Raw genomic sequence first — 15,097 nt, 5'->3', positions numbered from 1 at the left:
ACATTTCAGTTGTTCTTCAGATAATTGAATATGAATATATATATGGGTATGAACATCCAGGCATATATTTTAACATTTTTATCTAGGTAGATGTTTTGGGAAGAGAAGCAACATTAGTGTACCATATGTCAAGCCTTTATCTGTGGTGATACTGTTTTTCAGAACTGTAACATTAGATAATGATAATCCATTAGTTAAAATTTTAAACAAATTACAATTAGTTTTTCACAACTGATAAATGCATGCCAGTAACTGAGATGTAAGGACTGTGGTTTCAATTTTTCTGTTTCTGGGACTTGCTTTATGACTTGGCATTCTACAAGTGATAACAAAGCTTGGAATTTGTAATACATGTGTTCATGTAACAGGTTATGAGGCTGAATAAATTCTTGTGTTGTTCTGAGCTGTCTGTGCTTAAATAATGCATATATTGTAATATGTTTAAGATCTAGAAATTGTCTAAAACTACCTCATTAAGGATTTTCCTTACTTAATTTATTCTGGGTTAGTATTTTTCTATTTAATTTGGTAATTATATATTTTAGTCTTGCTTGCCAAAATGTAATGAACATGTGCCTCATCCATGTGCTGACCAGTTTCTAATGAGTTATAATCACTTTAAGCTTAATGATGCTGGTTTGGTAATCATTCTGTTGTATGACTCTATCCATGATAATTATAATGGTCTTGAACAATAACCAAATTATTTGTTTTAGTGCTATGAAAATAAAACTATAATTAGTATTGTATAAGTAACACAATTATATAACAATGTTGGTGCTGAAAATATTTGGGTTAGAAATTCCAGTTTGTCCTGCAATACAGTTTAATAAACCTTTGTCATTTCTAAATAAATATGACTGCTTAAAATAGCTAAATTACATTTCTTGGTTTTTCTTACTGAAGAAAGGGAGTTTGTTTTAGTTGGTAAGATATCCGTTATATAATGTGCTCTATCTTTTGACTTTAAAGGTATTTCAGTGAACATTTTAAAGCTTTTCTACAGAGACTCTTTTACATCTGCTGAAGTGTAATACATGGATGTTTCATTGCTGTGTAGGAATTAAAAATAGCAGTTGTGGGGGATAATTATTTCTGATTTCATGTAATCCCTACTTAATTGTCTTTGGAGTGAATACATGTGTACTGTAAATTGAAAGAACATATCACCTTATATACTAGAATACTCACCATCTTGGTTTCACTAATTAAACTTCATTTTTATTGATTGGTAGTTTATGCTTCATTGGTGATTACTGTTATACTATTGTAACTAAATTTCATTCTGTTATCAGATAATCTGAACTTTCTTGAAGTCTCATGCATTTTGTGAGTCATTATTGTATTATCTTTCTAATACTTGGTTTATTTCATTACAAATTTGGTGTTTATGTACTTGTGTATCAAATCTATCATGTTTGGGTCTCCTTTGATAGATTTTATATCTATTCCTTATTAGGCATAAGGTCTCACAATCTTAAGTCTTTGGTTTCTGTAGTGTGTTAGCAGGATTGCAACAGTGTCTCCTTCACAACTGCTTTCTTAAGTTTGCATGTTTGCTTTTCTCATCTCAGCTACACTGCCTGGTTGTATATTCTTGCCAGTGCATGTACTTTTGTTGCTAGTGTGGTTTGTATAAATGTTCTGGATGTTTTATCTGTAATAACTTCATCCTCAGTTGGTATATCTTCAACTTAAATTTTTTTGCTTCATATTATAATTTCATATTACTACTTCACTGCTGTTTGACTTTTAACTGCTGAATGTTTAAAAGTTTTTGGAAAGCTTTTCATATTCATATGTTTGTCCTCAATCATCTTTAAGTAGTTAAAAGAAAACAAGTTGCAAATGTTCTCATTTCAGAGTTGATTTATTACTATGAGAAGATATTTTCATAACTTGTTTCATGTGCTTCCTCCTCTTACCAATGAGGAAATGTGGTACTATTGTATTTCACTGACATTTTTTACTTAATCTGAAGATGACCTAGCAAGGTCCAAATGTTTTCTGCTTACCAATAAAAGTGATAACACCCATATTAGCTGCTCTGAGTATATTTCCTTTTCACATTTGCTACTTTTTGCTGCTTAGGCTAAGTATTCATTTGTTACTGCACTTTGTCATTTATCCTAATGCATATTTAAATATCTTGGGTAGTTTCTCCTTCACTGGTGATATGATGTAATAAAAACTGAAGTTTCTGGAATTTTTTTTGTTTATGGAAATTGAGACTTGATTAGGTAGTTGTCATGCAAAATTGTTTTATAGCTGAACAGTGTGTACTTGTTATGTGTTAAGTTAAAGTCCAAAAATCATGCTTGTTCTTTTTCAAGAAATTGTTACTCAGAAGTATCTAAGAATTGATATCTTGGTATTATATTTAAGTACTTTAGAAGGAAATATTCCATATTTCATCCCTCCATAGTTCTTAAGAGTAAAACCCATAAAACAATCTACAAATGCTTTTGTTTGTGTTTTGTAGTTGTTTGCTGATTCCATAGCTTTATTTGTTAAAAAATTCATCTCTTGGATATGTAACATTCCATACTTTATTGTTCATGTTGTTTTCTTAGTAATTTTATTACTACAAATTCTTTAAATGTTTTGTCTAACTACTGGTGAAACTGAAACCATTGAATAAGAATCTCCATAAATATGATAGTAAGGTATCTTTCACTTAGTGTTATTCATTCACTAATTAGAATAAAACTGGGACTTAACATTTAAAATGTATTTTTTATGAAACAGACATCAAAAGGAGACTATAAATCACCTTTACCTATTGGCATAGGTTGAATTGGTATGATTGTAGCTGTGCATGTGCTTCCCTTGATGCTAAATCAGTCGGTAAAATCTCATGCCTAAAACATTCTTTTAAGAACGTGATATTGTTAACTAAGGATAGGAAATTCATATTTATTTATTTTAATTATTGGAATAGTGTTCCACTTTGGTTCATCCATTCCATTCACTTTTAATGAAGTCTTGTTTTGAAAGCAGCTAGAATTTAAAACTGCAAATGGAGATGTAGAGGAAGTTATAATATGGGAAAGAAAATGATTTTAGCAATGAATTTTGGTTTGTCAACACATTAGCCAGTCAGAGTTCTCATCAGGTGAATGAAAGTTCAGAACACAATTTTAAACATTTGGGAACAAATTGCAGGTTTAAGGATTTATACATACATGTTTTATTTTTATATTTTGTTCAAAATCAAAAGCCAATTATTGAATATAAAATTACTTTAACTGCTTTGAAAAGTGAAATCATTGAGCATTGATAAATACTTTTATTCTTGCATGTTTTGTATGAATTAGAGGGAAGTCAACTGCTTCAATTGATGAAATATTAAAAGAATATTTAATTAGTTGCAACTGACTAAATATAAGAAGTGGAACCGTCTGGTCAACAGACTATTTTCAAGGGTATACTTTTTAGGAGGATTACCATGGTTTTCCAACCGAAATGTTCATTAAGTTACTTTAATTAATTCAATATTTATAAAGTTGTTGGTGTATAAGTATATTAGTGGGTTTACTTTTGTCATTTATTAAAACTTTATTAAATTTTGCTTAATTAACTAAAGACAGTGTTTAGTGCAAAAACACACTGTATTTTACATTATTTTTACATGTGTGCTATGGTACTGACACCATGCTGTTTGAACAATTAATTTGCTACAACAAAAGTTTATAACTGTATATTTTAATATATACTGTTGACTGAATGAAATTGTCTATAACATTTAAAAATTGTTTTTAGCTGTTATAAACTTCTGTGCATTTTGTATGAAGTAGTGAATTTAGTAGCTTGTTCTTAGTTTTTGTTAACTTTGTATTTTATTTGTAACTTTATTGTGAAGTTTTTTTACAATTTTAAAAGTGTTTGTAATCATAATTTAAGTGGATTACTGTATTTGCATAGCATCAAAAGTAATAAAAAAAAAATGAAACATATGATATTCAAACATGATGTACTTCCTGTTTTTTTATTATAGCCATTTTTAATGTTTGAATCAGAAAAACCCTTTATCCTTTCTCTACATGTGAAACTTGCAGTTTGCAATATTGCACTCTTGTGTGAGTACCAATTCATATATGAATGATATTGGTCTATTACACATTTTTACAGCTTTTATTTTTAGCCTGTAAGCAAATAATATTGTACCACCATATACTTACCCTTTTTCTTGATGTGTAAAATCTTAGATATAATATTTAACATTCATTACCATACTTTTGCTATTGTGGTATTTTCAGTTGAACTGATTTTCTTGCAAGAATTAAATAGGTCTGCTTAATAACAATAGGGTCAAATAAATTATTTGAAAGTGGTGTAAACTTGAAGACTTGACTGATGTTTAAATTGTATGAAAAATACACAGAATAAGTATTGTGAAGTTAAGTGCAAACTAGTTTTTATTACAGTGCAAAACAATATGCCTACTTGCACAGACTGTATGATCACCTCTAATGAATTAGTTATTAGACTTGATAATCTGGTGAAAACTGGGTAGAACATTGTAGAATTGAGGCTCTATGCTTATACAAGAAACATCTTGATTCCTTTGAGTTGCAGTAGTATTGCCGTGTGACTGGTAATTCTCTCAATATTTGTGAACTGTGAAAGGCACAAGCTAGGAAACTTTCTGATTTCTTTTGCACACTAATTTGTTTAAGAGAAACACAACCATTAAAGTGTTATGATCTGTGTATGCCAGGTAGATTTTAGTGAAACACTAAGCACATGTAATATTAATATCATGAGACTACAGTTACTAGATATTTCTAGATACATGCAGGATTGAAAATGGTAGAAAATCAAGATAGGGGAGAGGGAGTTCAAAAAATAATCTTAGCAAATAAGAACATATCAATATTATAGGTAATATTTTCTTTTTAACTAAATTTTGTTTTATTGGGATATTATTTTTAAATACTTGGTCACTTTGGCAATACTTATAAAGTAGTTTAGGTATGTTTTAAAGCTACATGATATGAAAAACATACATACTGGTAAACTGGGAATGTTATGAAATGTTTTTGTAACAATAAAAATGTATGTTAAAAATGTATTTCACTAGGTTAGTTAATGTCAATATTCTAAAATCATTTGCAAATTTCATTTTCTTTGCTGTTTAACTTGAACATATTTTTAGTGCAAGTATATTGTAAACTCTCCTTAATTTTTCATCACTTCTAGACAATTCAAGAACCCGTTGACAAAGGGCGTAAATTAACTTATTCAGAGGTAGCACAAAGAGCCAAAGATAGAGTTGAAAAACTGGCTCAGGAAATTAAAGAAAGAGAACGACAAGAGGCTATGGTTCGCCAACAACGTCATATAAATACTGTACAAAACAAACAGTTTACTGCTGCCCGTAAGTTATTTATTCTTTAAAATTCTTTGTTAAACTACAATAATCTGTTTCTATTCTGGTAAGTTATTCAAAAGTAGTGAAATGCATAATCCACCAATAACTTGTGTAAGAAATATTGCTTAAAATTAGTATTATGGACAAAATACATATCAGTGTACCATGGGCCTCAGAAGAGAGAAAACTAACAAGATCTGGAAATTGTGTAGTTTTTGTATCAGGATTGTTCATGGGACTTCATAATCCAGGAAGGAAGCAGTGTGGTGAGCTGTCATATTCACTGTTTTTTATTCTAATGTTAACTATAGGGTGTGTGATATTAAAATCAAATGAGTGCAGAGCAGTAGGCCTAGAATATTCCAGACAACACCATTAAAGTCTATTAACTCTACAGTACTTAAACAATTCTGGATGATAAATATGAGAATCAATGATTTGCTTTCAGTGAGTGGTGGATAGTAAATGAGTATTGAGTTGACTGTTGGACAGTCATTTTTAATTCAGCAATTTATTTTTAGTAAAGTATTTGGATCAATCTTGTTGCACATATTCAGCTACTTGAGTGATCATCTTTGAAACTGTAAAAGTGTGTTAGTCATAGTATGATTACTGTTTTTGGTATTTCCATTGAAATGTAATATGCAAACTTAGGCTTATAAAGTACAAGCCACAAAAGTATATAGGTGAAGGCAAGTTGCTGAAACACTTAGGAAGAAATAAATTAGATTTCATTATATGGGCTGGACTTTAAATTATTTCAAAAATAATTGAAAATAACTTGCCCAGCTAAAAAACATGATTGTGATATCAAGTAACTGTAGGGGATTAGGACCAAGTTTATTATTATTCACATAAAAAGAAAGTGTTAAAATTCTAATAACTTATGCCTGATAATCACGAATATTGCTGTAAATAAAGCTCACCCTTCCTTTTCCAAGTACAAACTTCTAGCTCATAGCTTTGTCATCTATTGACTGTTTTGAAATCCAATTGCAGTTGTGAACTTGGAAGGCCAAGCCCTTTTGATTAATGTATTTGATCATGCCAAAGGTCTTGCAAATTAATTTACTCTAATCCTGCTTGAGATGCAAGGTAGGTTGACAGAGATTCTGATTAATGATGAAATTGAATCAAGCATACATGAGCCACACATTTGTTATTGCTGGTGTACAAAAATGTAACTAATAAAAAGGGGAAAAGGTCACATAATTTTAACTTAAGAAATTTCAAGTACCATAATTATTGAGAATTCCCTTTTGTTTTATTTTACATTGTTTATTTAAAAACATTTTGTTTTCATTTTAAACCTACCAACATGTTTACTAAGCTTGTGAACATATAAAATGTCAATTGTAGTATGTTTTGATTATTTACCATATCTGTGTTTTGATTTTCATACAGAATTTTAAGAAAGTGTGGTATGTTAGAGTACTGTGATGTGTTAAGTTAACATTTTATAATCTCTGAATTTTAATACTTGTTTTATCAAGGAACATACTTGAGTGTTCATTGTATTCTCAAGACAGCTGGTATGGGTATTGGAACTTTAAAATAAAGTACAGAACAATGTTTCGACCTTCTTAGATAAGCTATGTTGAAAAACCTTTTTACAAAATAGATAACACAATGAACAAAAACCTACAAACTGGACTTCTACTGTGCAAACAACCTGGGCAAAATGTTGTATAACAACAAAAATAGAATTGAAAAATCAAGACTGCAATAATGTATCCATAGGTCAAGCAGGACATTCCATTGAAATGACAATTAATGAACACTAAGATGGAAATTAAGGAGAATCGATTCAACCTTTGCATCCTGCCATATTAAAATTAAATGCACATTTGATCTGGAAATAAACAACAAAATTTTGCATATTTGTGAAGAAAGTAAATGAGATGGCCTGGAAATGTTAAAAACAAGACTCTAAAAACAAATTCTTAAATATTTTTAAATGACCAAATGAAGTTGAGTTCCTCTCCATTATTCTCAAAAGAAGCTGGTGTTAAATTTTTAGTTTTATAATTATGAATATTTAATAATATTTAATACAATCAAGGTTAGATTTCAACAGTTACAGTTGACAGCTCTAATTCTCCTATTTATACTGTCTTCTAACTAGCACTTTGAAATAGTTTATTAAATTTTACTCATACTGCCAAATTTTACAATAATGAAATTAAAAGTGTTTAAAATAATGTACTTATGTTACTGTTATTTCAGTGTTATAATAAATTATTATTTTCTAACCTTAATACAGGGAGTCAATCATAGAGAAATGACTTTTTTGTCTTTAAGGTATCTGCAAAATGGTAAAAAGCACTAAAATTGCCTTTTGCCAATAATTTAGCATTAGAGCTTTCAGAGAATACAAGATTATTTATCAGTTTACTTATTGTAGATAAATCTTCATTTCAAAATGAGTTCATTTATGTCAATATTTTAGTAAAAATCTATTGTATTTTGAAATACGATTTACTTGTATAAGATTTGTTTTGAGAATGTCCAAAAGTCGTGTTTATTCTAGTCTCGGTTGCTAATGCAATGTTAAAAGCCATGATGTTTACATAAAATGTTAATGTAATAATGATTGGGTTCTTGTTGAAATTTATGAAATCTGAAAGAAACAGTCCACAAACATTAAATTCAATAAAAAAGAAACCTTCAAGAGTAGTAGTAGTAAAGATACTTTTTTCTCCTAATTGTAACTCTTTTTGTTATTTAAAATTAATAAGCAATTGACATGCTGAGATGTTTTACCAAACCTTAACCACTGAAAGTCAAAAGAAATAACTGAATATCAGTAAGTGTGCAGAATGTTCTAAGTGCCATGAAAACCATTCTTACTGTGCAAACAAAGATCAAAATTGAATGGGTCTGAGGGAAAAGTAGCATTGCATTGGAAAAACTTCATTATTACAAAGACTTTTTTTGTAGTTCCATTGCATTTTTTTTTTAAACAAGAGATTAACCCTAGGGTTATGAAAAATTTTATGAGAAAGTTTTATCAGATTTTTCTTTGATCTAAGTGGCCACTTGTTTCCAGACCATCAGTTTAGGGTTTTAAATCTTGTGTAGTATTATTACTCAGTAATAACCTAATAGTTTTTTTTCTCATAATGGAACAGCTGTTCACATTTTATTCTGTATCAATTGTAATTTTTTTATAAATCATGTTTTACTTTTAGGTCTAATTTTCATTATTTTGTATATATCAAAATTCAGTTTTGTCGTGATTTGTGAATATCTGTTTAACTTTATTACAGGGGGTGTCTCAAAAGAAATCCTTAAGCCAAGATCAAGCGACTATTACAACTTGAGGTATAATGAAAAGAAAACGGGACGTGCATTATTAAGTAAAAAGGATAGATTTCGACGTGTGACATATAGATCCACTAAAGAAGATAAAAATGAAATTAATCCATTTGCTTATACATCTGAAAGACAAAATTATTAGAATACATTAGTTGGCAAAAGACTTTAAATAAATCTAAACATTGATATTATGTTGATATATATAAAAGCTAAATTTTCTTATCTTCAGTCTAAAGTTCATGGGAAACATGATATCTTCATATTTGGATAATTCCTTTCTTAAGTAGATTAAAGTAAGTTGTACTGAATTCCAGTGGTGACTAGAATGGAAGTGCATTCTCTTCATTATATAATGTTTTTATCATATGGTGCCTAATATCAGTTTAAATTAAATATATTTATTTTTTGAATGTAGGAGATGAATAAATTTGCATCTGTGTCTTTGTCTAGTATGTGTATATTTAATTATTTTCAGCTTTCAAGCTAACACTTTCCACTGTAAGTTCAAAAAGTTAATATACTACTATTTTGCTCTGAAGATACTGATATCTCTTACTAACCCACTTGTTTTGGAATTGTTTACTTTTTTTCTGTTTTTAATAAGCTTGGGTTTCTTGGATTTAAGGTAACTACTAAACTAAAAACTAATTATTTGTTTACAAAAATTGTTTTATTAGCCTTCTGTTCTATCATATCACTGAACTAATGTATAAATATTTCTAAGCTCTACTGCATTTTGTTCAATTCACTCCATTCTTCTTTTATTCAATGAAATGCCTGCTTTATGAAGAATAATTTGTCTTGTGATTATTATGTATATCAAGTGTATTGTTATTTGAGCTTATAAAAAGTTCCTGAAGTATATAAGCGTATGTCTCTGTGATATCTGTTGTTGTACGTGTAGGCTGTTGATGATTAAAACCATAAACTTTTATTTGCTGCTGAAGACTTTTGGAATAAATTATAACCAAATTGTATTTGTATGTTAAAGCAAGTGTACTTCCAGTAGTAAACTTAGACTATTAAGCATTAATGAGATTGACTGATGTATGTCAAAAAAGCAAACATTTATGAAGCAGTTACGGTACATAATTATTTACTGAATAAGAGTCTTTGAAGCTACATATACTGTCAAACAATGACATACCATTAAGAGTGGTCAAACTCCATCTCTTTTCAAAGGAGAAAAAGATAACAGATACACTTTAGAACTTTCTGTTACCATGATAATAGCTGAGCTCCATTAATGAGCTATACTTCATGAAAAGTAGATATTAGTTGGCAGTTACGATTAATAGGAGGGTCTTTGTTTGATTTTTGACTGCATTTCAGTTCATAAAAACTAGCTTGTTTTTGAAGTTTCTTCAGCATTATTCCGAGCAGCAACATGTTCCTTGTTTAATGTTTGTTTATTCTATTAGTGATATTTTTATTTAATGTTGCATTTTTTTCTACTAGTCATCTTAAGTGTTAATGTTCAAGTATGTTTTTAGTTAAGTTACTACTGTTGTGCTAAAGGGATTAATTTAAAATATTTATAATTTTTCACTGCAGAATCTAAGTTTTTGAACATAACTGGAAGTACTTGTAAAATGGTTTCAGTAGTGTCTCACCTTTGTAAGAAAGAAAAATTGTGTAACCTAATTTTAGTTGTACTCTGATTTATTTTACAGGAGACTAAAATATTAACTTTTGTGCATTCCTTGGGAGAACTTCTCATATTTAATTATTTTAAAAGATATTTGATATTGCAACAGTAGAGAAAATTTGATGTTTAAAACAAAACTTCTAAAGAAATTTGCTGAAATTGCTATACCTGAACATTAATTGAAAGTATGAACAATGGAACTGAATCTTTCATGTACTAGTTTTGTTTTTCTAAGTAATTTCAATTTTCAATGCCTTGTAAACTTGTTTACCTCAGTAAAACTTCATAAATATTTTATTTTAAAGAACAATCATGAAAAGTTAATGAACTCGTGTTTTGTTTTACTTCTAGAGATAAATACAATTTATTGTTCAGTCCCAATATTTTGAAACTTCATTTGTTATTGAAACACTTGTCAATTTAGTGAGATGTATTAAGATATATACATACTTCAGTCAATATATGTGCCTTTAAGCTTAAGCCTAATAAAATAACATTGTGCAAATGTCTGGATTATTACATCGTTCAAAATGGGATGAAAATCCTGTTCCATATATGCTAGTAAGATACTTGGCAGCATTCCATACTGTTGCATTATCTATTCTGTTGTGTATTAATATTTATATATTTAAGGATAAGTTTGTGAACACTAAATATGACATTAATTTCAACATCTTTTGCAATTTGCAGATGGAGTATTTAATTTTAAAGAAATTAGCACAGTTATTGCTGATTTAACATCTTGGTTCTGGTTGTATAACTTTGCTAATGTACTATCACAAACACTTAATTCCACCACTAGAACCAGTATCAAGATTTTCTAGTATAAACAAACTGGAAACGTTTTTGATCTTACCTAGTCAAGAATTTTGCTATAAGTTTATTTTATGATAAAGGGATGCAACTGTTCCACTTATATGCTGAGTGAAAGGTTAGGTAAAGGAATATCTTTTAAGGCTTCCTATTGATAAGTCATGATGATGAGTAACGTTTTAGAGATCCTTAGAAAAAAAAAAAAGCATTATAAGCTACACTGTTTTATAAAAGTGATTTAATAAAATAATTTTCCTGGTTATTCAAAATGCAGTGGAAGAAAATTACACCATAACTATTTGTAAAACTAAACATTTTAACACAGTGCATTATTGGATAATCCAAAAGAAAATAATTTGAAAAAAAAAAAAATTGCTAGTAATATAACCGATTCTTTATATTGTAGCTAGTGCAACAGATCTCTAGGGGTTAATGTGTATGAATACTGCATGTACAAAACCCTTCCAGCCAAGCCCTTAAACTGGTAGGGTTGGCTTTATTTGCAAATTTGTTACAAAAGATATATATATATTTTTTTTTTTGTTAAAGCTGTTCAGTAAAAGTATTCTGGCAACTCTTCATTGTCTCTGACTGAATCATTTTTTAGTACCTACTAATGTTCATTGAATTTATTCAGCATATAGCAGTACATCTGTCAGTGGCAAAATGTAACTTAATACAGAGTAAGTTTAGTAATGGTTCCCAGAGACTGCAATATAGTATAAACATACGAAATACATGTTTTTTACCCTGCCGTTTGTTACTATTCTTGGTTATTCTATTCACTATTCTAGCTGTGCAAGAAGCATATCTGGTCAAATACTTGAGCTTTCATCATTAAAAGAAAATTCCATGTTGTATATAGTAGTTGCTCAGTTTCTTTTAAATAAAAATTTTTATTAAATATTATTCATGAAAATTAATACACACACACACATACACACACACACACACACAGACAAAAATTAAATGCATTAAGAGAAACTGCAATTTTCCGTTTGATTTCTGATGTTAAATGTTGATTTGTGTGATGACAGACAATGAAACAAACTATACAGAATACTTATTAAAATCTTAAAAGAGAAACTAACATTTACATAAGGACATATCTGCTGCTTGTGTGTGTAGTAGTGGTATTGGTAATGTATCCAGTTAGTTTCTGGTGGACATCTGAAGGCAAATTCTAGCAAGTAACAGGCCTTGTCTTTTCCATTCATACTTTATTCGTATCCTTGTACATGTCTAATTATTTCGTATTTTACTGTGCAATACCTTGGTTATCTGAAAGATAAATCATTCAACTATGCATCTTTAAGTTGGTCTTTAACTACAAATGAATAGTGCACGTTTGTTGTGCATTAATATTTGACTATGTGAGGCTAAATTACTCCATGCACAGATATATATACTGGCCATTTTACTAAAACTACATTTTATCATCTACTTCCATCTTTAATTTTCTATTTTCACCAGTAGTTCATTTTAAATTAGGTTTGGTAAATTACTGGTTGTTATGACACCATAGACATTAGCCTTGTAATTTAGCAGTTAGTAAGAGTGTAATTAACTTTCATGTATGAGAATGTGTTAAATGTGTGCTTTTTAATAGAGATACGAAGTTCCTCGATTCCTAGACCAGATTTAAGTAAAAATTGTTAACATGTTAGCGGAATTTAGCGCAAGTCTCCCTCCAGTAATGGGATTCTGTTACAGCATGTTATTAGTGTTCAGTCTAGGTAGTGCGACACTTCAAACTTTTAATTACAAGGCAAATGGAAGAAACAACTTCCTTGTATATCGCTTATTTTATTAATTTAATTATGTTAAATATATTTCAACACCAAGTACCCTGAGTGAAAAACAAAAACAAACCCATGAGAAGTAATACTACTATATGAGTATAAGGTAATACAATTTATTCTGGTTAAGCGTCATATAAGCCCCCTCCCGACAATGGACCTTACAACTTTGAAATGGAAAATATTGTATATGTGGGTCAACACTTGTTAAAGACCGTTTTAGCACAAAATAAAATGGAAAGTTCTATTATTATGATAGGAATCGAAAGTTTTTATTAAGCACAACATGCTTGGCATTTCCGCCACATCTGCCATGCTTTTAATACAGGAGTGTGTAATCTAGTAGGCACTGCATGGCCAGGTGGTTAAGGCGCTCGCCTCGTAACCTGAGGGTCGCGGGTTCGAATTTTCGTCACACCAAATATGCTCGCACTATTCGTTGGTAAAAGAGTTGGCGGTGGGTGGTGATGAATAGCTGCCTTCCCTCCTGTCTTACATTGATAAATTAGGGACGGCTAGCCCAGATAACCCTTGTGTAGTTTTACGCGAAATGTAAAAAAAAAAAAAGAGTAATCTAGTAATTAAATGAAGAACAGATGTCGTTCCTGTTTATTTTACGTGGTAAATTTATAAAGCTACTTGTAGAGCATGAAACGTAAAACAGCCAATGGTTTGTTTTTATAAATATTAATAATTCGCTTGAATTTGCCATGCTCATTCGTAATAACTCGTAATTCGTAGTAGCAATTACGATAAGAAGACTGTGACCTTGTAGAAACAGTAAACAGGGGTTTAGATAAGGAAATAATGTTATACAAACAATAAGGCCTGGTAACTCATCGAGTCTATTATTAATAATCACTCCCTTGAATAGAAGTTCTGTTGCTGATTTCTTTAAACTGCGAATTCTATTAAGGTAAGTTCATATTATTTAATTTATTTTGGCCAAAATACGTTTATGAATATTAGTAATGACAAGTAAAACATATTTGAATATCATGCTTAACGTTAGTTCAACCATCGTAGCTTGACTACGTTATACTTTCCCTACGCTGATCACCATTTTATTTATGCATTCATGATTTAATTCAGACCTGTGTAGTTGTACCTCAGCTTCGTAGATAAGCCAACATTAAATTTACAATAATAATAATAATGTTACAAAATCGTAAAATTAAACACACAATTTCATGACTAAGGCTTGAGTTAAAATCGTTCTTAGACAGCAATAGACGGATGCTAATACAACCATAAGAGAATTTAACAGGACTAGTGTTTTATGTACGTGTAAAGGTTGGAAAACTGTAAAGAAACAGGACATAGCTCTCAATTGAACGGCAACTTAATCACTATTAGGAAATGGGTTGTCGTCAGAAAATTAAAAGTGGAAAGATATTATAATTTACTTGTTCGCTGTCAGATGCTTTAAATAATTCACTAGTAATGGCAAAACGCTAGTTGAACATACAGTATACTAAAACACTTTAGATTTCCTAATTTTCTGAATATCCTTTTATGTTTTCGAATTTATGGTGTCAAAAGGACTCAAAATTACCCCAAATTGGATACTTCTAAATCATTGTTGTGTTTAACCACTGCATATATTTTAAAGAGAATTTTAGTACTACCAAATTACAAATCACAATATGTTATTAAAATCACATGTACTATTTTGAGGGAAATGAATTAAAAATAACTTTATTCTAATAAATTGAATTAGACCATTTAATTTTGTATTTTTTATAGACTGTCCTGAAATGGAATTCTTCTGATTAAGTGTTACACTACATGGCCAAAAATATGTAGATACCCGACCATCGCACCCACATGTGCTTATTGAACATCTTATTCTACAACAATGGGCATTAATATAGAGTTGGTCCCTCCCTGTTCTGCTACAACAGCCTCCTCTCTTCTGGAAAGGCTCTTCACTAGATTTTGGAAGATGGTTGCGGGGATTCGCTACTATTCAATCGCAAGACCATTAGTGAGGTCGGGCGAGAAGGCCTGGTTCGCAGTCGGCGTTCCAATTCATCTCAAAGGTATTCGATGGGGGGGAGATCAGGGCTCTGTGCAGGCCAGTCAAGTTTTTCCACATCAGCCTTGGCAAACCATGTCTTTATGGACCTCGCTTTGTGCACGGGG

The 15,097-nt window shown here is 30.1% G+C and overlaps 2 protein-coding genes across 14 annotated transcripts in view; both read left to right on the top strand.

The window, feature by feature from the left end:
- Positions 1-11,732, top strand: part of LOC143247458 (uncharacterized) — a 136,110-nt gene extending 124,378 nt beyond the window's left edge. For all 12 annotated transcript variants that reach the window (XM_076495608.1, XM_076495606.1, XM_076495602.1 and 9 more), the window contains 2 exons: positions 5,203-5,380; positions 8,644-11,732. In XM_076495608.1, the coding sequence (XP_076351723.1) occupies positions 5,203-5,380; positions 8,644-8,834 (369 nt within the window). In that variant the 3' untranslated portion in view covers positions 8,835-11,732. The remainder of the gene's footprint in view (positions 1-5,202; positions 5,381-8,643) is intronic.
- Positions 11,733-13,324: 1,592 nt separating this feature from the next.
- LOC143247457 (protein angel homolog 2-like) overlaps positions 13,325-15,097 on the top strand; it is a 61,995-nt gene continuing 60,222 nt past the window's right edge. Inside the window, exon 1 of one of the 2 annotated variants that reach the window (XM_076495595.1) lies at positions 13,325-13,868. The gene's annotated coding sequence lies outside the window, so the exon portion shown is untranslated. The remainder of the gene's footprint in view (positions 13,869-15,097) is intronic. The other variant, XM_076495596.1, reaches the window with a different exon arrangement.

Source organism: Tachypleus tridentatus, chromosome 3 (genome assembly GCF_004210375.1).
Source record: "Tachypleus tridentatus isolate NWPU-2018 chromosome 3, ASM421037v1, whole genome shotgun sequence".
Taxonomy (NCBI): domain Eukaryota; kingdom Metazoa; phylum Arthropoda; class Merostomata; order Xiphosura; family Limulidae; genus Tachypleus; species Tachypleus tridentatus.
This window is presented reverse-complemented; position numbering and strand designations above follow the sequence as displayed.